General features: G+C 42.2%; 1 protein-coding gene across 2 annotated transcripts in view; it reads left to right on the top strand.

The window, feature by feature from the left end:
* The first annotated feature begins 11737 nt into the window (after positions 1-11737).
* Positions 11738-23859, top strand: part of Cd2ap (CD2 associated protein) — an 85362-nt gene continuing 73240 nt past the window's right edge. For both annotated transcript variants that reach the window (XM_021186459.2, XM_021186460.2), the window contains exon 1: positions 11738-12089. In XM_021186459.2, coding sequence (XP_021042118.1) covers positions 12086-12089 — 4 coding nt within the window. In that variant the 5' untranslated portion in view covers positions 11738-12085. The remainder of the gene's footprint in view (positions 12090-23859) is intronic.

Below are 23859 nucleotides of genomic sequence, written 5' to 3'. Positions count from 1 at the left end.
GTCTATTCGCCTCTACAATCAAGCTCTCCCAATAAACGTGTGCAGAAAGATCCTGTTGCAGCGTCTTTCTTGCTGGTCGAGTCGGACGCGCGCAAGATAAATGTAAAAAAGAAAAAAAAGAAATGAGTTCTTTGAACTTTGATATATTTGGAACACCGCCCTTTTACCTTTTTCTAGAGTATGTGTGAATTTTATTCAACAAGCAAATTATTATATTTATTTATTTATTTATTTATTTATTATATGTAAGTACACTGTAGCTGTCTTCAGACACTCTAGAAAAGGACATTAGATTTTTGTTACAGGCGGTTGTGAGCCACCATGTGGTTGCTGGGATTTGGACCCAGGACCTTTGGAAGAACAGTTGGCACTCTTAACCGCTGAGCCATCTCACTAGCCTCCACAAATTATTTTTTTTTAAAGATTTATTTATTATATGTAAGTACACTGTAGCTGTCTTCAGACACTCCAGAAGAGGGAGTCAGATCTCATTACGGATGGTTGTGAGCCACCATGTGGTTGCTGGGATTTGAATCTGGACCTTCAGAAGAGCAGTCGGGTGCTCTTACCCACTGAGCAATCTCACCAGCCCCACAAATTATTTTTAAGATATAGTTTCTTTCTTATGAATATATATTTGTACGTCTGTGTGATGGTATATGCACATGGTGTATATGCTTGGGGAGGTCAGAAGAGGATGTTGGATCTCTAGGAGCTGGAGTTATGAGCCTTTGTGAGCCTCTGAGGTGGGTACTGATAATTAGACTCTGGTCCTCTGTAAGAACAGGAAGAGCTTTATACTGCTGGGGTATCCCTTTAAACCCTTAAGTTTTGCACTATGAGAAAAGTATGAAATGGCTATAGCACTGTGGTGCATAGTGGAATGGTACAGTGTGCACGTAGCATGCTTGAGATTCTAGTCTTGATCCAAAGCTCCTCAAGAAAATAAAAACTGTGTATTCTCTTAGAGGCCTGCAGATGAAGATGTAGAACTATCAGCTCTGCCTGCATCATGCCTGCCTGGATGCTGCCATGCTCCTGCCTTGGTAATAATGGACTGAACCTCTGAATCTGTAAGCCAGCCCCAATTAAATGTTATCCTTGTAAAAAAAAAAAAAAGGAAAGAAAAAAGAAGAGAAAAGAAAAGGAAAACTTTCCCCAAATGAATGAAAGAAAGAAAGAAAGAGAGAGAGAAAGAGAGAAAGAGAGAAAGGGAGAAAGAGAGAAAGAGAGAAAGAGAGAAAGGGAGAAAGGGAGAAAGGGAGAAAGAAAGAAAGTGATTTCCTCTCAGGACCTGTATTTGACTTACATTTTCCCCTCTCACACTAAATTTGCTTAAAGTCCAATTCCTCTTTCTCAAGATTCTTCCTCTCAAAATAAGGCTCTTGCACTTTCATTTCCTGTCTCTTCAAAGAAAGTCAGCATGGGAAGTCCTTTCCCTTTTATTTTGATTTCAGAATCATGCTAGGGGACACTTTCATTTGGGGACAAGACACTGGCATGGAGCTTCAGCTAGACATGGTCCTTGCCGGTGATTTCTTATGCATCATGCCATTTCCTGGGCCCTCGGGAAAGTGCAGACAGGTGGTGACAAGAAGACCTTTTCATTCTGTACAACGGTCATTTCCTTCCCCCGACTTGGGTTCTGAAACATCCAATGTGTCTCTGAACACTGGCTTACTGTTTTATATCTCATTTTAGATCCAACCACATAAGTAGTGACTATTTCCTTCTCTAGTCAGTCGCTCAGGATTCTTTGATACATTTTGGGTATAAGAGTATAAGGTTGTAATGCTATAATTACTGGATTTCTTCACTCTTGCTTTTTTTTTTTTTAAATTAAACAGGTGAGAGGTAAGGCTTGAACAGGGTGGTGGTTCTATGGTAGATATATACACACATGAGTATAAACATAAATATGTGTTAGTATGTATATTCGCTGGTTTGGTGTCAACTTGACATAAACTAGAGTTATCAGAAAAGAAGGAGCCTTAGGCCAGGCAGTGATGGCGAATGCCTTTAATCCCAGCACTTGGGAGGCAGAGGCAGGTGGATTTCTGAGTTTGAGGCCAGCCTGGTCTACAGAGTGAGTTCCAGGACAGCCAGGGCGACACAGAGAAACCCTGTCTCAAAAAACCAAGAAAAAAAAAGTTTAAGAAGGAGCCTTAGTTGGGAAAATGCCTCCATGAGATTCAACTGTAAGGCACTCTCAACCAGTGATCAATGGGAGAGGGTTCAACCCATTGAGGGTGGTGCCATCCCTGCGTTGGTGGTCTCTCCCTGGCTACTGCATCAGCTCCTGCCTCCAGGTTCCAGTCCTGCTTGAGTTCCTGCCCTGACTTCCTCCAATGATGGAATATAATTTGGAAGTGTAAGCTGAATACACAAAACTCTTTCCTCCTCAACTTGCTTTTTGGTTATGGTATTTCACTGCAGCAATAGAAACTCTAAGAAAAGCTGGTACCAGGAGTGGGGTATTGCTGTGACAGACCTGACTGTGTTTATGGGAGGATTGTGGAAGGGCTTTGGGACTTTGAACTAGAAAAGGCACTGAATGTTGATACCTCAGTGAGATGTTCTGTAGGGGCTTGGGAGAAAAGAATGTTGAGAGCAGTGTGGAAGATGGAGGCTTGGCTTGTAAAGATTCAAATGGACGTTTAAAGGCTTTTATCAGGACCCTTCGCTATTTTGATTCAAGATTCTGTGGTTCTGGTTACCTGGGGTTGAATAATCAGCTGTGATTAACAAGATACCAGAAGTATTGAAGTGAAACCTTTGTGTTATTGGGACAATTGATGTTGGTTAGCTAGAGATAAGAAATTAGAAGTGATAAAGAAGAGACTGTCCTGTGCATCTCTGTGTTCTCATCAGCTAAGGGTACATGGAAGGTTCTCAGTAGTGACAAAGAGACTGACAGGAGTGTTCAGCGGTCAGCACTTCCCTCCCTCACATTTTCAAGGGTCTGGGTGTCCAGAATAACCAGAAAAAAATACAACAACTAGACTAAATTTAACAGTGTATGGGGGTGGAGGTTAACACACAGCAGTGCAGGTTCTCAGAGCTGAAGTTATTGACGGTTAACTGCCCTGGCATGGGTCTTCTGCAAGAGTAATGTATTCTTAACTGCGGAGTCACCTCGGCAACTCTAGTTTTGTTTTGTGAGACAAGGTATCACTCAGTAGCCCAGGCTGGCCTAGAACTTACTATGTAGACCAGGTTGCCCTTCCTCAGGGTTAGGATTGTGCTGTGAATCACCATTTCCTGCTACCCTTTATTTTACTGTACATGCTCAGAAGTTTGTATATACTAGGCAAGTGCTCTACCATAGAGCTACACTTTTATTTATTTATTTATTTATTTATTTATTTATTTATTTTGAGACAAGGTCTCACCTCATGAGGGCTGGCATTAAAGGTATACTCCACCACATCTTGCCTGATTTATTTAAAACCTCAAGATTCATGTCAGTAGGAATAAAGTCTCCTTCATATCTCCCGATCTCCACAAGGACCAAGTGCCTGGCAAGGCGTCAGAGTGATGCCGGGGGTAAATTAATTGGCTCCACAGATTGTTTGTAATCTCTCTGTGCCAGGCCACTTCCTGGTTGGTTCTCACAACAAAGAATGAAGGAGGACGCCTTCATTGTTTCCACTCACCCTTTCCCCTCTTTCCCCCTCTACTTTCAACAAAGGAAGATACCCCAGTTCAGGAAGCAAGTTGACTTAGGGCAGGCTAGAATATCAGCTTAAGAACTAGCCCTGTGCTCTGTACACAGGGGTTCCGGCAGCTCACGTGATCTTAGGCACTTTAAATACTCTCTGAGTTCCTGCTCGTCCAAGGGCTTGCTGAGAGGCGTGTCTGAGGAGGTGTCTAAAGTGAATGTGCTGTTGTCGGAGACAGTCGGAGACAGACTGCGGCTGTTATCAAGGTCATTGTTGCTCCTACGGTCAAAATAGAAATGGCGTTTCCTCCTTAAATAATTGACTTTATGGGACACGCTAGGACTCTAAGCTGTAACCTTGTAAAAAGTTGGTGATTTGCAGTGCTTGCAGCTGAGTCCATGATTATTCTGTGAAAAAAAAAAAAAAAGACAGCCGCTTGGCTAAGTTCAAGGGTATTCAAGGGCTGGAGAGATGGCTCAGTGGTTAAGAGCTCTTCCAGAGGCCCGGAGTTCAATTCCCATGTCTGAAAACAGGGACAGTGTACTCACATAAATAAATACATCTTTAAAAAGGGTCTTCTGTGAAAAGGCGTTTGTTTGCTACTGAGGGTAGGTTAGGAGGTCACATAAGGCCACCTAGCTAGGGTTTACTAAACTGGGAAAACAGGATTGGCAGGACTAAGAAATTAAGGGTGGAGATGGAAGAAAAGGAAAGGGTTAAAGATAAGGCCTAGGAAACAGTTGGCTGGGAAATGTAGCACAAGAAAAAGATAAGCTCGTCGCAGCAATGTCGTTTTGGTAGGGAAAGAATGTGTGTTTTACTGGTTCATGCAGTCAACTGGGCGGGAACTGAAGTCACCCGGGAAAACGCAATTAAGCAACCGCCTCCATCCGATTGGCCTGTGGGCATTTCTGTGGAGCCATTTTCCCCCTTCCTTCCTACTTTCCATTCCTTGCTTCCTTCCTTTCTATTTATCCTATATATCATCCTTCTCCCTCCTTTGCTTATTTTTATTTTTTGGTTTTTTTTTTTTTTTTTTTTTTTGAGACAGGGTTTCTCTGTGTAGCTCTGACTGTCCTGGAACTCACTCTATAGACCAGGCTGGCCTCGAACTCAGAAATCCACCTGCCTCTGCCTCCAAGTGCTGGGATTAAAGGCGTGCGCCACCACGGCCCGGCCCTCCTTTGCTTTTTGAAACACAATTTCACCTATGAAGCTCTGGCTGTCTTGGAACTCACAGTTTAGACTGGGCGGACCTCAAACTCATAGAGAGCTGCCTGCTTCTGCCTGTCAAGTGCTGGAATCAAAGGTACGTGTGCCACCACGCCCAAGTGTTTTCTTGATTAGTGATTGATAAACGTGCGCCCAGCCCACTGGGAGAGGCGCCACCTCAGGGTTGTATCTGGAAGCAAGCTGAGCTAACAACCTAGAGAATGAGCCAGAGGCATTCTGCTTCAGTGCCTGCCTCCAGGGTCTAGTTCTGAGCTCCTACCTACGTTTCCCTTGATGACAGATCGGTACCTGTAAGCCACATAAGACCTGCTTCTCCCCAGATTGTTTTTGGTCAGTGTTTTGTTGTAACACAGAAAGCAAAGTAGAACAGAAGTCGTAGTCCGTGTCCAAGGAGAAGCAGTCCAGTAAGAAAGCAGACTAGGGTGTAGGGGGTGGGTCATTTATGACTCAGTTTCCCAGGTTACAAGGTGAAAGTATAGATATAGGTAAGGAGGCTGGAGTGTCCCTGAAGGTCAGAGTGTTTCAGGTAGGGCAGTCCTGCTTTGCATAGATAACCAGATCTAAGAGGAGGCAGAGCAGGCTGAGGAGGCGCAGGCTGGCTGGAGACTGGAGGCTGGAGAGTCTTGCTTGCCAGCCACATATATAGAATGCGGTGCAGCTGTGGGAGTGGGTGAGCCGTGGCCGGAAACCAGAATGGAATGTGTGTTCTCAGGGATGAGCAGAGCAACCACTCACTTTAGGAGCTCTGTTCTGCTTTAGTGGCATTTAATTCTTGGCGTTAAAATAATGTCATTCAGTGCCCAGCAAAACACACACACACACACACACACACACACACACACACACACACACACGGAGAGGGAGGGGGAGAGGGATTGTCAGATGAGAAAAAAAAAAAAACCCAAAACCCTCTGTTCTGTGTTCTGCACAGTTGGGGAAATTAAGTGGGGATCTAAAATAAAGTTTTCACTTCTTGTTTTAGAAACAGATGATAGCTATCTGGGCAGAGTCACATCCATATAATAATTTAATGAGTGCCTTTCAGTACCATATTAGGCCAGATGGTGGCCAGGACATAATGAGTATGTAAGGGATCTTGTGCTTAGAGTCCCTTGGGTTACTATTTTAAGAAGAAACCCTATCATGTAGTTGTTATTTTTTTGAGACAGAGTCTCATGAGTTCGGGCTTTATGTATGCCAGGCCAGCATGCTACTGAGTTTCATCCCTTAGTCTTCCTTTTCTGGCGTTTTAGACACGGGTTCGTCGTGTAGCTTAGGATGGTCTTGAACTCACTGTGTAGCTGATGAGGAAGAATCTGCCCTTTCATCATGTCCCAAGTGCTGCGATTGAGGCGTGGCTCTCTGTGTAATTTAGAAAAGTTCCCAAGTAATAGAATCACAAACTAGTAATATAATTGTCTTTTTAAAAAGCTTCCCTGGGGCTGGAGAGATGGGTCGGTGGGTAAGAGCACTGACTGCTCTTCCGAAGGTCCTGAGTTCAAATCCCAGCAACCACATGGTGGTTTACAACCATCCTTAATGAAATCTGACACCCTCTACTGGTGTGTCTAAAGAAAGCTACGGTGTACTTATATATAATAAGTTAATAAATCTTAAAAAAAAAAGCTTCCCTGTAGTAGAGTGATTTGTGATGTGTACAATGGTTATCTGACTTTTGGATGATACAACACAATAATGTTTATTGCAAACAACTCAAATTAATTCCCGGGCTAATTAAATGGAAGGGCAGTTCTCAACAGATTAGAGTACAGTGGCTAAAAAGTGTATGAAAAAAAATTTAATCTCACCAGTCATCAGAGAATGAAATAAAAATTCCCTTGAGATTCCACCTCAACCCAGTCAGAATGGCAGTCGTTCAAAAAGCAAACAATAAAGCAGCCACGTCTGTAACCTTAGGGTTCAGGGGACAAGTAGGAGGGTCAGAAGTCCAATGCCATCTTTAACCACAGAGAGAGAAAGAAGGGATTCAGCCTGATGGAGAACCTGTCTCCAAAACAAACCAATTGGCAAGAAAAAAGGAAACCCTCTCTCAGCCTGGAGGTGCACAATTTACTCTTAACACTCAGGAGGGAGGCAGAAGCAGGTGGATCTCTGAATTTCAGGTATGTCTGCTGTATATAGTGTGTTCCAGGCCAGGTAGGGCAATGCAGTTGAGACTCTGCTACAGGAGAAAGAACAAACACCCCCCAAAAACAAAACAAGTAAAAACATGGGGAAACCCCACACAATGTTGGTGGGAATGAAGTAGGGTAGTGGTTATGGAAATCAGCATGGAGGATCTGGAAAGTTTTAAAAACCGATATGTACCACAGGGCTGAGCTGTGCTACTCAGAGCATGGACTCACAGGCCGCCAAGCTAACACGTCCCAAAGGCACTTGTCTATCAGTGCTTATTGTAGTTGCTAGCTAAGTGATAGTGAAGGAACAAACTGAGGAGTCCAACAACAGAGAATGGACAAGAAAATGTGATATATGTAAACACAAACAAACACACACATAAACATGTAAATATATATATATATACATATATAAGCTGTATATATAAATATTATACACATATAAAATAGCTAAATGGATAAAAATTGTGGTATATATATGTGTGTGTGTGTATGTGCATATTGATAACAGGAAAATAGATTCAACTGTATATAAATATTAGGCAAAGTAAGTCAGTCTCAGAAAAAACAGATATTGTTTGTTTTCTCTCATTTGTGACTTGAAGATTTTATATAGACACATGGAATTATGTACGTAAAAGTAAAACTGCGGAGAGGAACAAAGGAATTGGGAGGGGAAGGAGTAGAAAGAAGGGGAGAGGGAGGGACGGTATAGAAACAATAAGATCAAAGAATACTCTATATTAGTATGAGAATGCCCTAGATAATGTAGTACCAAACAGAATAAACATACATACATGAAAATACAAAACAAAGCGACCAGTACTCAGGAGACCGAAGCAGGCAGACTTCTGTAAATTAAAAGCCAGTCTGGTCTACATAGGGAGTTCCAGGACAGCCATGGCTATACAGTGAGATCCTGTCTCACCAACCAACCAAACCAAATCAAGTCAACCAAACAAACAAGCAACAACAACAACAACAACAACAAAGCCAAATCAAAATAACAAACCAAATAAGGCTGGAAGAGGGGAGAGTTCACATTTTATTAGTCTGTCCTATGCTGTTTCTAGATACAGCTTTTTTCTTCTTGCAGTAGGGAATTTCATGTAAACAACAATGACTTAATTATACATGCAGGCAAAATACTCATACACAGGAAAATAAATAAACTCAAGATTATTTACAGTCAGTAGGGGGTCATATTTAAGCATGACATGGAAAGCTAGGTATGGTAGCTACAACTTTGGTCTCAGCACTGGAAAGGCCAAGACAGAAGGATCTCTGAGTTCCAGAAGAGACCCAGTCTCAAGAACAGCAATCAAAATAAACCAAAAAGTATAGAATGGTAGGGCAAACTTGAAGTCTCAGGGTTTGGAAGGTAAGGCAGGAGGATTACAAGTTGGATACCAACCTGGGCTACAAAGTGAGAATCTGTCACCAATAGACAGCTTTAACATTCTGGGGGACTAATAGTTCTTGAAAGAGACTCCTGTAGAGAGCCTTTGAGGGGCCTATGACATTGGTATCCAATCTAGTGCAGACAGCAACATTAAAAAGGTTCCTGCAGTAGGCAGACTGGTGATTCCTTTGAATGGGGCCATTATATTTTTGTTTTCATCTGTCTTTTCTTTTCCTTTATTATCATTACTGATGAATTAAAAACAAGTTTTCAGAGCTGAGAAGGAACCTAGAGCTTGCACACACCAGGTAAACATCCTACCACTGAGCCTCCCCACCAGGCCTAGATTTAAAACTTTTAAAAGACAACAATGGTGGGAATGCTTAGAGTGGTCACATGTCTGAGCGTATCCCCCAGACTGCTAGTGGAATAACAGGATCCTGTCACCGGCTGATGGATGGGACACCAGTTCCAGCAGAGGGTAGGGTAGGGGAATGTAGGGGAGGCTGTATGCTCAGATTTTTTTTTTTTTTTAATGAACTCACTGTATATGCTTTGTGATTAAGATTATAATTTCCTACAATTGTTTTCTAAAGAGCAGTTAAAAAAAAAGTATAGAGGTGGTAGAAACTTAACTGCAGCAGAAATTAGCCAAGCCAAACAAGGTAACAATTAAAACACTGCTCAGGAAACCTAGTCTTTTGAAACTAAGAACAAAGAAACAAAGAAGATTTAGTTGCTGGCAACTTCTGTGCTCAACAAGTACCTTAAAAACAACCCGATTTAGTTAACATTGGATTTTCCTTCTGTTGTGTTTTATAAAACGGTGGCATAAAGAGGTGGGAGGGGCACCTCAGCTGGCAGGCCAAGGTGTTCCCCTGAGGAGTCAACACCCTACAAAAGGAAGTTTATGGGGGAAGGGAAGGAGACCTGGAAAAGGGGTAGAAAAAGGAGGGGGACAGAGAATGACAGAAAGAGAGAAGAGAAAGGGAGAAAGAGGTGGGTTGAGAACACTGGAAGGAGAAGAGAGAGAGATAGAGAGACAGAAACAGAGATAGAGACAGAGCAGAGACATAGAGACAAAGACACACACACACACATACACACACACACACACACACACACTGAGAGAGACAGAGAGACAGAGAGCTAGGGTAGCCGAACAATTCTTATATGCCAGGTTGGCTCGCACCTGGCAGGCAAAGCCATCACTACTTGCTGGGTAGCTGTTGGGCGGAGCCTAGAGAAACTGCTAACACTTCTGTACTATATTGGTCCTGTCACAAAGTTTTACCAACAGGAAAATATTTCAATGCAGTTATTTATTTTTTTGATTAAGTCCTAAGAAAACTCCAGGAAAACATGATGGTAGATAGACATTATTTGGATTGGTTGGAAATCCTGTCAGTCACAGAGTATGCAATGTCTCATGACACCAGATTAACATGTTCACTGTGCAGGAGATTAAAAAGTGTGTGTGTGTGTTTGTGTGTGTGTAAATGGTCAGAGTGAAAAGAATCCATTGGCTACCCAAAGAACCATCTTGCCGGCTCAGCTGTTAAAGGCACCTGCTGTTCTTGCAGGACACCTGGGTTTGGTTCCTGGCACTCTCATCTGGTGGCTCAAACTCGCCTGGAACTCCAGTCTAGGGGATTTAGTGACCTTTTCTAGTCTCCACAGGAACAGGCAAGCATGTGGTGCACTGACATGTGGAACACATACATGTAAAAATAAATACAATCCTGGATTTCATGGTTTTATCTTTGGAAGACACTCCTAGCTTTAGAACTGTGAGAGTTTTTGGTTTTACCTCTTCTCTGTCCAGCCTCTCTCCAAGACTTCCCTTGCTGGTCATAACTTAATTTCTTTTAGGTTTTTACAACCCAACTTGGTCTACTTTAGGCTGTTTATTAAGTTGTTTTGTGTTCATGTCTTGCCTTTGGGCCAGAATGCAAAGTCACTGAGGATAAGGGCTATGAATTTTTTATTCGTGTTCTTTGCTTGGTAGGAGACAATGAACATATTGCTCAATAAATAGTCTTTGACTAATACAAGGCAGTGTTCTGTGCTTTCAGTCATACCCAGCTGGCATCTTGTTTACTTGTGCAAATGAAATGTTTTCTTGGTTTCTTCCTGCACGGAACTAATTGCAACTGTTTTATCCACTGTGTATCTTACAAGTTTTGCTTGGAATTCACCATGGCAATCTTTTTAGAAGTAGTGAAAGATGCTCAAAGCGGGTGCTATAGGAGGGAGTGGGAACGGCTATTTACAAAGTCTCAACTCTTTAGTATGTTCTACACTGTAAATAAAGATTTCTCTTAACACATTAACTGCTAAAGCTCCAGTCAGATTCATTCACCCAAGGACCTACAAACAAAATAAACCACAGAGCTGAGTTTCAGAGACCCAAGTCGGCCTGGTTCCAATGGGCAAAGCAGTTTAAGTGTCCGGTAGCTGTGAGAATTCAAAGGCCTAATTTCTTGAAAACAAAACAAAACAAAAACAAAAACACTAGGCACAATAGTTGGCAGTCAACACGTTGCTCCCCCATACTTGCTCAGGCCTTGAAGTTGACGTTTTCAAATAGGAGGGGAGGAAAATTAAGGTCAAATTAATTAAAATTGTCAATAAGTTGAAGAAAGCTCGTGCTTGATTACAATAATCCTACGCCGGCCTTCATATTGACTCTAGAGGAAAAAAATAATGTCTGGCAATGTTTCAAACCACGATGCCTAATTTAGAACGATTTCTATTTCAAAAGAGGGAGTAGGAAGTCATCTTTGGCCAACAAGAGACTCAAGGAATACAGTAATGTATGCCTATGAAAAATTCACTACGTGCCTGACCCACCCCAAAGAAAAACATTGCTTTTGACCCGTAGGGAACTCTGTAGGTGAACTGTGGGGTCCCCACATTTGCGGGGGGGAGGGGACCCCACCTTGAACTTCGAAGTTAAGAGTGCTCGCTCCCCTAGCTGTCCTCTTTTAGATCTCTCACAAGCGACATCTTTGCAAAAAAAAAAAAAAAAAAAAAAAAGAGAAAGTGGGGTAACCGGGGCTCATTTTGCAGAACCCCTTTGGTATCTGTATGGGCCGGGCAGCCAACTGTGTCGCACACCCCAGGGAGACCAAGTGCCCGCAGCCCGCCACACCTGGAGGACGGTGGCGCGCGCCCCCGCGTGACGTCACCGCACCTGGCACCAGCTGCGGGAGCCTGGGTGGCGCGCGCGGGGGCCGCAGGGGGCGTGGCCGGGAAGCCCAGATCGTTCTCGCGAGATTTCGCCCCAGCCGGGTCCCGACTCTCTTCACCCCGGGCCCGTGGCTTGCCACCGCGTTCTCGAGCGTGGCGCGCTCCGCCTCTGAGGGAGTGGGTGCGGGCTGACCGTGCGAGACCCCGCCGGGTGCCTCAGCCAGCAGCGAGCGGAAGCGGCCCCGGAGCGTGGCTGAGTGCTCTCTGTGCGCAGGCGCGGACCCCGCTCTCCACCCCTCCACCGCCCCCCCCAATCCCCGCCTGCGGGGGCTGCGGCCGAGGCCGGGCGTGAGGAGCGGCCAAGCGCGCCGCGGGCGGATGGAGGCGCTTCCCCGCCGCGCCTGAGCCGGTGCACAGAAGGGGCCGCGGGGCCGCGCTCTCCCCGCCAGAGCCGCAGCATGGGTAAGCACTACCGCGCCGGCCACTGGGCTACTCCTCGCACGCGGGTCGGCTCCAATCGGGCTCTCCCCTCGTCGGTCCTTGCGCGGGACAGCGGGGCTCGAACCCGTGACCGGCTGCCCTGCGCCCTCTGGGAGCCCCCGACTTCCATGGGGGAGGGCGATCGCGAACTTGACAAAGTGGCACTTGCAGCTCTGCTACTCGGTGGCTTGGTACAGATTGCTTTTAAAAAGAATGCACTCACACCCCCACATCTACTGTGCACACACACACACACACACACAGACATTTTGTCATAGAGAATTGGAAGCACAGAAGAAACCTTCTCTTTGCGATCGGCTGGGCTTTTTGGCAGTGATTTGTGACTACTCTCCCCTTCCTCTTTTTCGTGGGTCAGTTTTTGAAATCGTTTTTCCTGGTATTCGTCGTCTGCCTTGTCAGGTGTGTTGGCACCTAGCAGCGCGGCGAATTTCCTCCTCCTGAGGACTGGGTTAGGGGTTCTAGGATTCCCAGTTGGAACCTCTGGAGGAGCTGTTTCCTGTTTGGAGGGAGACTTCCTTCTTGGAGGGGAGCAAAAGTACCGGGGCCACAAGGTTGTTTTTCTGTGCGTTCTTCAGGTTTTCGTTTGGAGTTAAGAGAGAGAGAGTGCAAGCGTCGCAGCGTTCTTTGAAAAGGAGTTTTGTTCAGTGCTGTAACAGTTCTTTTGATAAGTTGTGTCTGGGCTAGACACGAGCTCCCTCGAATGGTTATAATTTAAAAGTAAAGTAAAAGAGTATGGTTTTTTTTTTTTTTTTTTCCGCCCAGCTTGGTGTTACCACAAGGCAAAAGTGTAAGACCAGTATTTGGTTTTGTGGTATAAATCAGAAAGACATTATCACGTTCTCACTCGAGAGTCGATGCTGCTTAAAACCATTACTGAAATTAATAATTCAGGAAACTAACGGATGATTTAGAAGCCCAACAAAAACAGGAGCTCTGCTGATGTGGCACCCCGTGCCCACACTTTGTTTTGTGGGAGACGAATTTAGCTAGTGTTTACAGACACTGGTTATTCTGTTTTCTTAGAGCTTCTAATTTTATGCTCCCTCCGCTTCCCTCCTGCTTTGTGTACCTTTTATACACCAAGTGCTTTTTGACTCAGGAGACAAACATTTGCTGTTAGGGACTTTGAAATGAATTCCTTTCCACTTGATTAGTTGAGTTTACGGGGTAATTGCAGGCTTATTCTAAAGCATCAAAAGCTAGCTTAACTGATTGGGATGAAAAGCTAAAATTAAGTATACAATTCTTATCTGTCTTAAGTCAGGATGCAGAATGTAATTAAACATCTTTTGATGGTCCAGAGTCATCATTTTGTGACTTTGAGTTGCTGTGAGCCCTTTTAACCACCTTGGATCTTGTATAGACTGTTGGGCCAGGTGCTAAACAACAGACAGTTCTTTGCAGTTTGCAGTTATTTTAAGTACCCGTCCTTGGAACTGCTGGTTATCCGATGGGCTTGAAACTATGATTAGTATCGACTTTCACCTTCCCCGTTCTCTCTTTCTCTTTTTTTTAAACCGTGGAGATCATTTAAATTTGTGATTTTTGCATAGGGGAAAATCAGTAGGTCCATACTTGAGTATAAGGTCTTCTCCTTCTCTCTTTCTGTCTCTGTCTCTTCACCTCCTCTCCCTGTCTTTGTCTCTGTCTCAGTCTCTCTCTTCAGGTTCTTACAGTGTAGTTCTGGATAACCTGGCACACACTCTGTAGATCAGGCTAGTTTTGAACTCACAGAGATCCACCTACCTCTGCCTCCCAAATGCTAAGATTAAAGCCACTATACCCAACTAAGGTTTTTTTTTTTTTTTTTTTTTTTTTCCCCCAGATAGAGTTTTTCTCTATAGCCCTGGCTGTCTGGAACTCATTGTACTCTCTAGACCAGGCTGGCCTCAAACTCAGAAATCCGCCTGCTTCTGCCTCCCAAGTGCTGGGATTAAAGGTGTGCTGCCCGGCCCCTGCTAAGGTCTTAAGGAAAGTATGGAAAGTATTTTACATTATAATACCTGAATTTACTGGCCACAGGCCGTTTCTTTGATCTATTTTAGAGTTGCCAGAGTATCTTGGGAAAATTGTTTAGCATACTGTCAAGATTTATGCTTTGAAGGTTATTTTGGGGGCCTGTGAAACATTTGCAGATGAATCTGCTTCTATTAAAAATCTGTTGGTTGTGTATTCATTAAAATCCTCAAATTCAAGTTAAAGAGTTTCCTCTCATATGTAATTTGCTGAGTTTGTTACTTGCCCTCTTTTTCTTGCATTTTAAAGATAAGATCTCCTTACTCTGTGGTCCAGGCTGGCTTTGAACTCAAAGTGATCTTCCTGCCTCAGCCTCTTGGCTGCTGGGATTATAGGCTTTACTGTCCCTTCCACCCAGTAGTCATTAGTTCTTACAATTCAGGATGCAGCTTGAGAGAGCTGAGCTCTTAAGAGCTCTCTCTCTGCTTTCTCAAAGGACCATAATTTGGTTCTCAGCATTCATATTGGGTGGCTTACCAAGGGATCTGATACCCTCATCTGGTTTATGAGGGCACCCCTCCACATGGCCTACACACACACACACACACACACACACACACACTCTGTAAGATTTTTAGAAAAAAAAATAATGCAGCCTAAAATACTCATGTTTTATCTAATTTGTCACTAAATAAAAATAAGTCTTTGTTTGTTTGTTTTGTTTTGAGATGATCATGGATTCTTATGAGGTGATAGTTTCTACACTTAATTGACACAGCTGGCTAGTTAGGAGTTTTTGAAGCCTAGACCTGTATTACTTTGGGCGTAGAAGCAGGAATTGAAGAATTCAAGGCCAGCTTTGTTCGCACAGTACACTCAAGGCCTTCCTAGGCTGCATGAAACTGTCTAAAAAAGGAAAAGGGCTCTGGACAGGGACTTCCTGAGGCCTTGCCTACAAGCTTTGCAACTTGGGAAGTTAATTAGCCTCTGTGCTTCAGTTTATTGGTCTATAAATTGGTGAGGAGTGCCAGTCTCGGGTTATTAGGTGAATGAATGACCTAACAATGCTTAGAATATTGCTGGTGGAACTTGTGCAATTCTACTGATTTGTATGTGAATTTTTATCTTTGCTGAAAGCATAATACTGTCTTTGAGGACCGGTAAGATGATTTTGTGTTAATATATAAATTGAATTCTGTATGGTACAGCTTGACAAAAATTGTATACATTGTTTTCCAATATTAGATTGTGAGAAACTTATTCATTTGAAATGTTTAAAAGCTTTGGAAAAACTTAAGGATTAATACTACTAGAGACATTTTTTAAAAGATTTATTTATTATTATAAAAAGTATGTAAGCTGACTTCAGACACACCAGAAGAGGGCATCAGATCTCATTATGGGTGGTTGCTGGGATTTGAACTCAGGACCTCTGGAAGAGCAGTCAGTGAGTGCTCTTACCCGCTGAGCCATCTCACTAGCCCCGAGACATATTTATTTAAGTTTTATGGTACATTAATGTTTTTAGTTTCTACATTAAATGTAGGAGGAGATGCCATTCAAAACATTTTGAAGGAATTAGCCAGGATATTTGGGAATAAAGAAAGGCAATGCTTTTCTTTTAGATTTATTTATGTATTTGATGCATTTGGGTGTTTTGTCTGCGTTTATGCCTACATAACAGGAGAGGACATCAGATCCCATGTTGCTACAGTTATGGGCAATGGTTAGAGTAGCCAGTGCTCTGCTCTTAACCACTGCATCATCTTTCCAGTCCTGAATACTTCTTTCTCAAAATTACATATATACATTTTTGGAGTGAAGTAAGATAAAATTAATTATATATATATATGGCAAACAGATACTTAGAACTAAGTCTCTTTTAATTTTAGATAAAATTTTTCTATTTGAAAGTTTGTTTTACTGTCATATCTGTCTGCAACCATCAAATTTATACCCATGAAAATAGTCGAGCCTTTTATCGTACCTTTGTGCATGTGTGGAGGCTAGAAGATTGTGTTCATTGCCTCTTGAACCATTTTACCAATTCCTCTGAAGCAAGTTCTTTTTCTGCACCCTGGGGCTCATGTTTTCTTGGCTAGGATTAAAGACAGTAAGCCTCAGGAATTCTCTTATCTCTGTTTCCTTGGAAGTAATGGGTTTAAGGTGGCTTCAGTTTGCTACAGGTGTGATAGATAGTATTTGAACTTCAGGCCTTGTGACTGAGAAGCAAGGGCTCTTAACTGCTGAGCTCTCTCTCCAGCCCCCTGTGTCCCGGCAGATGTCTTATCTTTACACACTCATCATTTCAGAGTTAAGGATTCAGAGATGGTGATAGGCACATGTTTTATCACCTACTTGGGAGTGGATGTAGTAGGTGATCTTCCAGGGAAGATTCAGCTAAATAGCAGGACTGTTTCTGAAATTCATGATTGGGAGAGTACAGTACTTTGTTTTTCCAAAAAAACTTGAGGGTTTTAGGGTAGCAGCAAACATGTACTTTACCTTGTTTAAGGTAGCTGGATGGATCCTCCGTGAGACAATTGATGTTGTTTCACGGCATCAAAATTAAATATAAATGCCTGCAAAAGAATAAAAGTTGTTTTGAAAGTGTTTTATTTATGTGCGTGTATAAAACACACCATTCTCTATCAATCATCTATCTATCTATCTATCTGAGACCAAGTTTCCTCTCTGTTGCACTTGGTAGCCTAGAAATCACTGTTTAGACCAGGCTTGCATGGAAATCACTGTGATCCTCCTGCCTCAGCATCCTGAGTTGTTGGGATTACATGAGGGTGCCACCTTGCTTGGCTTAAGTTATTTTAATAAAGATTTGCTGTTGTGGTAGATGATATGTGTACTTCTATAGTGAGTGATTTCCTTATGTTACTTTGTAAATAACACTCATTTGTCCTGATAATATTTTTAAGTAGATACCTTGAGATTTACCAGCAGTTTCAGGACACAAAGAAGAGTTTTCTTTCAAAGATTAAACACAACAGTCTTGTTCTTCTTAATCAGAATATATTGTATTAATGTTCAAATTTAAAAAAAAAACTTAAAGTTTGGACTCCTTTAATGCTGTAAAATTGTTATCATATCTGCTGTAAAGATTCAACTCAGTTAAATAGCAGTCAGTCAGGCGGGAAGTCTTTCTAGGTGAGGTAGGGGGGCAGAACATAAGTTTGAGAAATCTAGATGGAGGTTCATATGTGCCTACAGTCAGCATGGGAACCATTTATGTGTAGCAAAATGTAGTGTGTAGAGACAGATGGATCAGGTCAGATGGGTGTGTGGTAAGGTGGTGCTTGGTGGCTGCTACTAGGTAGAAGCTGAGATTGGCATTCAGGGAGGAAATGAGAGGAAATGGGGTTTGGCAGAAGGCCTCAAAGACCTAGCCACAGGGAAATGGAGTAAGGCAAAGTCCAGCATTCATCTGAGAGAAATACAGGGTAGGTGTTTCCCTTCCCTCCCCTCCCCTCCCCTCCCCTCCTCCCTGCCTAAAAGGATCCTGATTATTTACTGAGATTGTTTTAGATGAGCCCAGACGTATCTCTGACAAGATGTTTTAACTCCACAGCTATGCATCTTAGACTACATGTGTCTTGAGATTATATTAGTAGTCAACTTGTTTAATATGTGCCTATAGTGATCACGAATAGCTTTGGGTTTTAATGTGATCCTCCGCTTATCAAAATGATAGTATTCCTTGGTTACAGTCTAGCATCCTCTTACTTGGTCTTAGTGATTTGACAGACTAGCTTTTCAGTTCTGCCCCCCCCCCCCCTTGGAGACTGGGTCCTATTATGTTCCCTTGGATGACCTCAAACTTCTGGACTTTAGCTGTCTAAATGTGCCAGACACCATATCGGATGTTTTTTAGGTTATTTAAGATGATTCAGTGTCCAGGTAATTTGTGTTTCAAGGGAGTGACTGTGGAGTAATTTAATCACTAGGCATTTTAAGTAGAAATATATTCTGAAGTTTCATTGAAGTAACACAGTTACCACTAACTTACATAAAAGGTATGGGGGATGGAAATGTCCTCAGTGCTAAGGTACTGACCTAGCTTTGAATTCCTTATGCCCACCCCACGAAGAAAGGTATTAATACAAGGTCATATCAAGGAAAAGAGCTGCTCTGAGAGATTAGTTAAGAAGTATTGTTTTCTTTTTTGAAAATGATCTTATAAACCCTGGATTCTGATATGAATGTTCCTTTGTCTTCCTGTTGTTCTGATGTTATAAACCTGTGTGGCTTATTAGTGTTGTACTAGAAATACAAAGTAACAATAGGAATGAAACAACATGGGAGTTTATTTGAAACCCAAACCATTTAAGAAGGGATGTGTTCTAGTGTCAGAAATGTTAAAATGTAACGAGAAACATAAAGACTATAATAAAAGCTTCCGTTTTTGGAAGGAAGTAGGATTTATTCATCTCATTAGTTTGATCAGTGATTAAGTACTTGGCAGATAGGATTGTTTTCTTTTGCTGTGTAAAAAATACCTGAGATAATCAAAAGGAGGAAAAGTTTATTTTAGCTTACAATACAGAATTTCAGTTTATGGTTTATATTCTCTTAATTTTTGTTTTTGGACTGGTAGCATCATTACGAGAGCATGTAGTTCAGGAAGTCTGTTGTCTTAATGACTGTGCTTATTATTATTATTATTATTGTCAAGTTGATACAAGCTAGGTCATCTGGGAAGAGGAAACTTCAATCAAGAAAATGCCTTCATCAGATTGCCTACAGGCAAGCTGATAGTGCATTTTCTTGATTGATTAATATGAGAGTACTTAGCCCACTGAGGGCAGTGCCACCCCTTGACAGGTGGTTCTCTGTTGTGTAGAAAAATAAGCCAAGCAAGACTGTATAAGCGGACTGGAGAGATGGCTTAAGGGTTAAAAGCACTGGCTGCTCTTGCAGAGGTCCTGAGTTCAATGCCCAGCAACCACGTGGTGGCTCACAACCATCTGTAATGGGATCTGATGCCCTCTTCTGGTGTGCCTGAAGACAGCTACAGTGTACTCATATACATATAATAAATAAATAATTCTTTAAAAAAAAAAAGACTGTATAAGCAATGTCTTTCCATGGCCTCTGCTTCAATTTCTGTCTCTAGGTTCCTGCCTTTAATTCCTGCCCCGACTTTCTTTCATGGTGGACTAGGATCAGTTAGAGTGAGCCAAACCCATTTTGATGGGGACTTTTATCACAACACTAGAAACCTAAGCCTATATTAGTTGGAAATCATAAAAGAGACACAGAGATTGTGGTCCTAAAGGACATTATTTAATGACTTAGTTTCCAGTGTGTTCTACGTCTTGAAGTTTTTACCACCTAATAAGGGCCATCATGGGTGACTAGGCCTTTGGGACATTCATGATCCAGACTATATCAGCAGTAACCAAGATTCTTGTTTAATTTTCTCTGGCACCAAGTCAAAACAATTCTTTGAGCCGGGCGTGGTGGCGCACGCCTTTAATCCCAGCACTTGGGAGGCAGAGGCAGGCGATCTCTGAGTTCGAGGCCAGCCTGTTCTACAAAGTGAGTTCCAGGACAGCCAGGGCTACTCAGAGAAACCCTGTCTTGAAAAATCAAAAAACCAAACCAAACCAAACCAAACCAAACCAATTCTTTGGGCCAGGTGTGGTGGCACATGTTTGTAATCCTAGCTTTTGGGATGCAGAGGCAGGTGGAGCTCTGAGCTGGAAGCCAGCCTTGTCTACGAGAGAATTTTCGGGACTATGAGAGAATTTTTGGGACTATATGAGACCTGTTTCAGAACAAATAGCCACCCTTCCAAAACATGACAAACAGTTCTTTGGTATACATAAAACTTTATCCCCTTACTAACGGGAAAAGCAAATTTATCTGCTAATAAGATAAAAAATTTTAAGTTTTATGTGTATGAGTGTTTGCCTACGTGTGCCTAAGGAGGCCACAAGAGGATGTCAAATCCCTTGAACTAGAGTTGAAAACAGTTAAGCCAACATGTGGTTGCTGAGAATTGAACCTAGGCCCCCTGGAAGAGCAGCCAGTGCTCCTAATTGCTGAACCATTTCTATAGCTCCTATAAACATTAAGTCTTGACAGAATTTTTAATACTACATGATGCAGAATGTTGGGTTTCAGACCTTGGACAAGCTGCTTGAGGTGTCTGTCTGTTTAACATATCAAAGCAGATTTAGCCTCCAAGTTCTCCCAGCATCCCTTAGGCCCTGCCCACAAGGTATGGCTGGCATACCATGCTCTCTACCTGCTTCTGCTCCTCAGGCTCTTCTCTATATAATCCAGACATTTTGGTTTAGGTCTCCCACTACCCCCTTTCCTTGGGACCAGTGAACACCACCCCACCTCACCTCTCAGAGCTGCCTCCAATAAACCTATCTGTTTTTGCTTTTAATTTGACCTGCATTAGCTTTCTTCATTAGAGGAGAAAGCCTCTTTACAACATCTTCAGACTTTTACAGTTGATTGAAAGGTTTTTTGATTTAAACATAAATCAGTTCTTGCTGTATTGCTATAACTCTGGTTTGCCTGGGATTTGTGTTGTAGATTGGCTGGACTTTGAAATTTTAACAGTTATCAGTGTTGGAATTACTGTTGTGCGCCACTATGCCTGGCTGATACTTGATCAGTATCAATTGTCAGTGCTGAGAAGGTCACTTCATGTGGATATGTAGTATAAAATGGCAGCAATGAGAGCCATGACAGAAATTGTTGGAAATTCTATCCTAATCCAAAGTAAAATGCTTTTTTTTTTCTTTTTCTTTTTCTTTCTTAAAAGACAGGGTTTCCCTGTGTAACAGTCCTGGCTGTCCTGGAACTTACTTTGTAGACCAGAACTCATAGAGATCTGCCTACTTCTGACTCCTGTGCCCTGGGGTTAAAGGTGTGCATCACCACGCTGGCTTTATGGGTGTTTTTGTTTTTGTTTTTAAAGTGAACTGTACGTTTAAAGAGTTTAAAGAGTACTTTTTCAAGTCAAACATTTCAATCTAATTCAATCCAGCTGTATACTAATTTGATACTTATGCACTGAGAGGTAGTAGGAAAACAGTTGCTTGTTTTCTGTAACTACACTGTCATGTTTCTATAAGAGACAAAAACCATGTATAATAAACTCCGCAGTGTACTGTACATGTGGTCTTGAACCTGAGTGTTCAGTGCTGATTGGAATTGCCTGGTGTGGGGGCATTTGTAGTGCAAAGTGAGCCACCTTATGTGTTCAGAATGAAGGTGCATTGAATACGAGCCTTATAGCAGTGAGTGTCACTAGAAATATCTTTTTTCATCTATATTCATTTTATAGTTGATTTTTGAATTAATATTTGGTCATTATGTGTTCAGAGACCTCTTACTATCGCCAGATGTTTTTTGATGAACACATTCAATTATAAGTCTGTGAGGTTGTGATTCACAGTTTAAGAAGCTTGATACTAGAATATTTAAAGCTGGGGATGGAGAGATGGCTTAGTGGTTAAGAGCACCAACTGCTCTTCCAAAGGCCCTGAGTTCAAATCCCAGCAACCACATGGTGGCTCACAACCATCCATAATGTAATGAGATCTGACGCCCTCTGTATTATATGTAAGACAGCTACAGTGTACTTACATATAATAAATAAATCTTTTTTTTTTTTTTTTGATTTTTCAAGACAGGGTTTCTCTGTATAGCCCTGGCTGTCCTGGAACTAACTCTGTAGACCAGGCTGGCCTCGAACTCAGAAATCCACCTGCCTCTGCCTCCCAAGTGCTGGGATTAAAGGCGTGTGCCACCACGCCTGGCATAAATAAATCTTTAAAAAAAAAAGAATATTTAAAGCTTTTTAAACAACACTTAGATTGCTATTGTATTAGTCAGGGTTCTCTAGAGTCGCAGACTTAGATGGATAGTCTCTATATAGTAAGGGTCTTTAGGGCAACTCCCCAACAATGGTCAGCTGTGTTTGGGAAGGATTTAGTAGTTGCTCAGTCCCACAGGATTAGTAGATTCCAACAGATGTGCTGGCAAACAGGCAAAGAAGAGTGAATATTCCTTCTTCCAATGTCCTTATGTAGGTCTCCAGCAGAAAGTGTGACCCAGATTAAAGATGTTTACCACCACTCCTGGATCTGGGACTTGTTTTGTCCCAGGATGACCTTGAATTTAGAGATCTCCTTGTCTTAGTCTCCTGGGATTAATAGCCACTATGCCTCAAGATACCCATGCCAAGATCCAGGTCAGAAACTTCTGTCTCCTAGCCTCAAGATCTGGATCACAGGTGAACCTTCCAATTCTGGATTGTAGTTCATTCCAGATACAGTCAAGTTGACAATTGAGAATAGCCATTACAATCCACCCCACTTCTGGTACCAACTTCTATCTTAGGGTTTTATTGCTGTAAACAGACACCATGTCTTATAAATGACATTATTTAATTGGGGCTGGCTTACAGGTTCAGAGAGGTCTATTATCCTCAAGGCAGGAACATGACAGCATCCAGGCAGGCATGGTACAGGAGAAGCTGAGAGTTCTACATCTTCATCTGAAGGCTGCTAGCATGAAGATTTTAAAGCCCATACCCGCAGTGACACACCTATTCCAACAAGGCCACACCTCCAAATAGTGTCACTTCCTAGGCTAAGCATATTCTAACCTTGACAGCTATTTATAATTGTGGTTTGGCTTCAATGGTACAGTAATACTGCATTTAGTAATACTTTATATTTTTTTCTTCTACCCTCCCCAGGCTTGTCCCAGAACTGGCTATATAGCATATTCCAGGCTGGACTTAACACATGATATTTCTGTCTCTGCCTCTCAAATACTGGGATTACCATGTGCACCACCATCTGGGCAGGAAGCCTTATCTGTCTGTCTGTCTGTCTGTCCACCCACCCATCCATCCATCCATCCATCTAATCATCTATCTATATCATAAATCATCTATCATCTGCTTTTGAGGAAGGGTCTCACTAAGTAGCCTTGGCTGGCCTGGAATTGCTGTTGATCAGGCTTGTTTCAAAGACACAGAGATCACCCCTGTGGAGATCAGTCCCTAGTGCTGAGATTTCAAGCTGTGTGTTACTACTCCTCGCCTCCCAAGAAGCTACATTTAAAAAGCACCAGAGAGTAGACATTACAATCCCAGCATTCAGAAGCTCAAGGTAGGAAGATTGTGAGTTTGAGTTTAGCTCAGTCACATCACAAATTCCAGGCCAGACCTCTCTCAAAAGAAAGAAATGATGACCTAAGAGTCATAGTTCAGTAACAACTGAATGATGCTGGTTCCTTTCTCATAAGGAAGTAATTGAATTATAGGGACATAAGAACATTTAAAAAATTTTTTTTGTTTTGTTTGCTTATTCTGTGTGTGAGCATGAGTACATATGTGTCATGGTACATGTGTCATCAGTTCACAAGATGCATGAGAACTATGGTTACCAGGTTTTTTAGGCGAGTGCTTTTTTTTTTTTTTTTTTTTTTATAAAGTCTAGTGAGCCATTTGGCAGGCGCAGGTCCATCAGCTTTACGTATGCAAAATATTTTGTGGACCTTTGTGATAGAATTGTTTTGAGAAAAGGACCTTGTCTTTATGATATATATGTGTTTTTTGAGACATATTTTTACATGGTTGCTTAGGCTGGCTTAGAACTAACTGTAGTTCAGACTGGCTTCCACTCAGCCTTCCAGGTGCTGAGATTATAGATGTGACCCATCCTGTACTACTTTTGTCATGGAAGTTTTTAGTGAGGCTTGTGATCTGATAAGAGTTTTTTTTTTT

This window comes from Mus caroli, chromosome 17, assembly GCF_900094665.2.
Source record: "Mus caroli chromosome 17, CAROLI_EIJ_v1.1, whole genome shotgun sequence".
NCBI lineage: Eukaryota > Metazoa > Chordata > Mammalia > Rodentia > Muridae > Mus > Mus caroli.
Note: the sequence above shows the minus strand (reverse complement) of the source record. Positions and strands in the feature narration are given on the sequence as shown.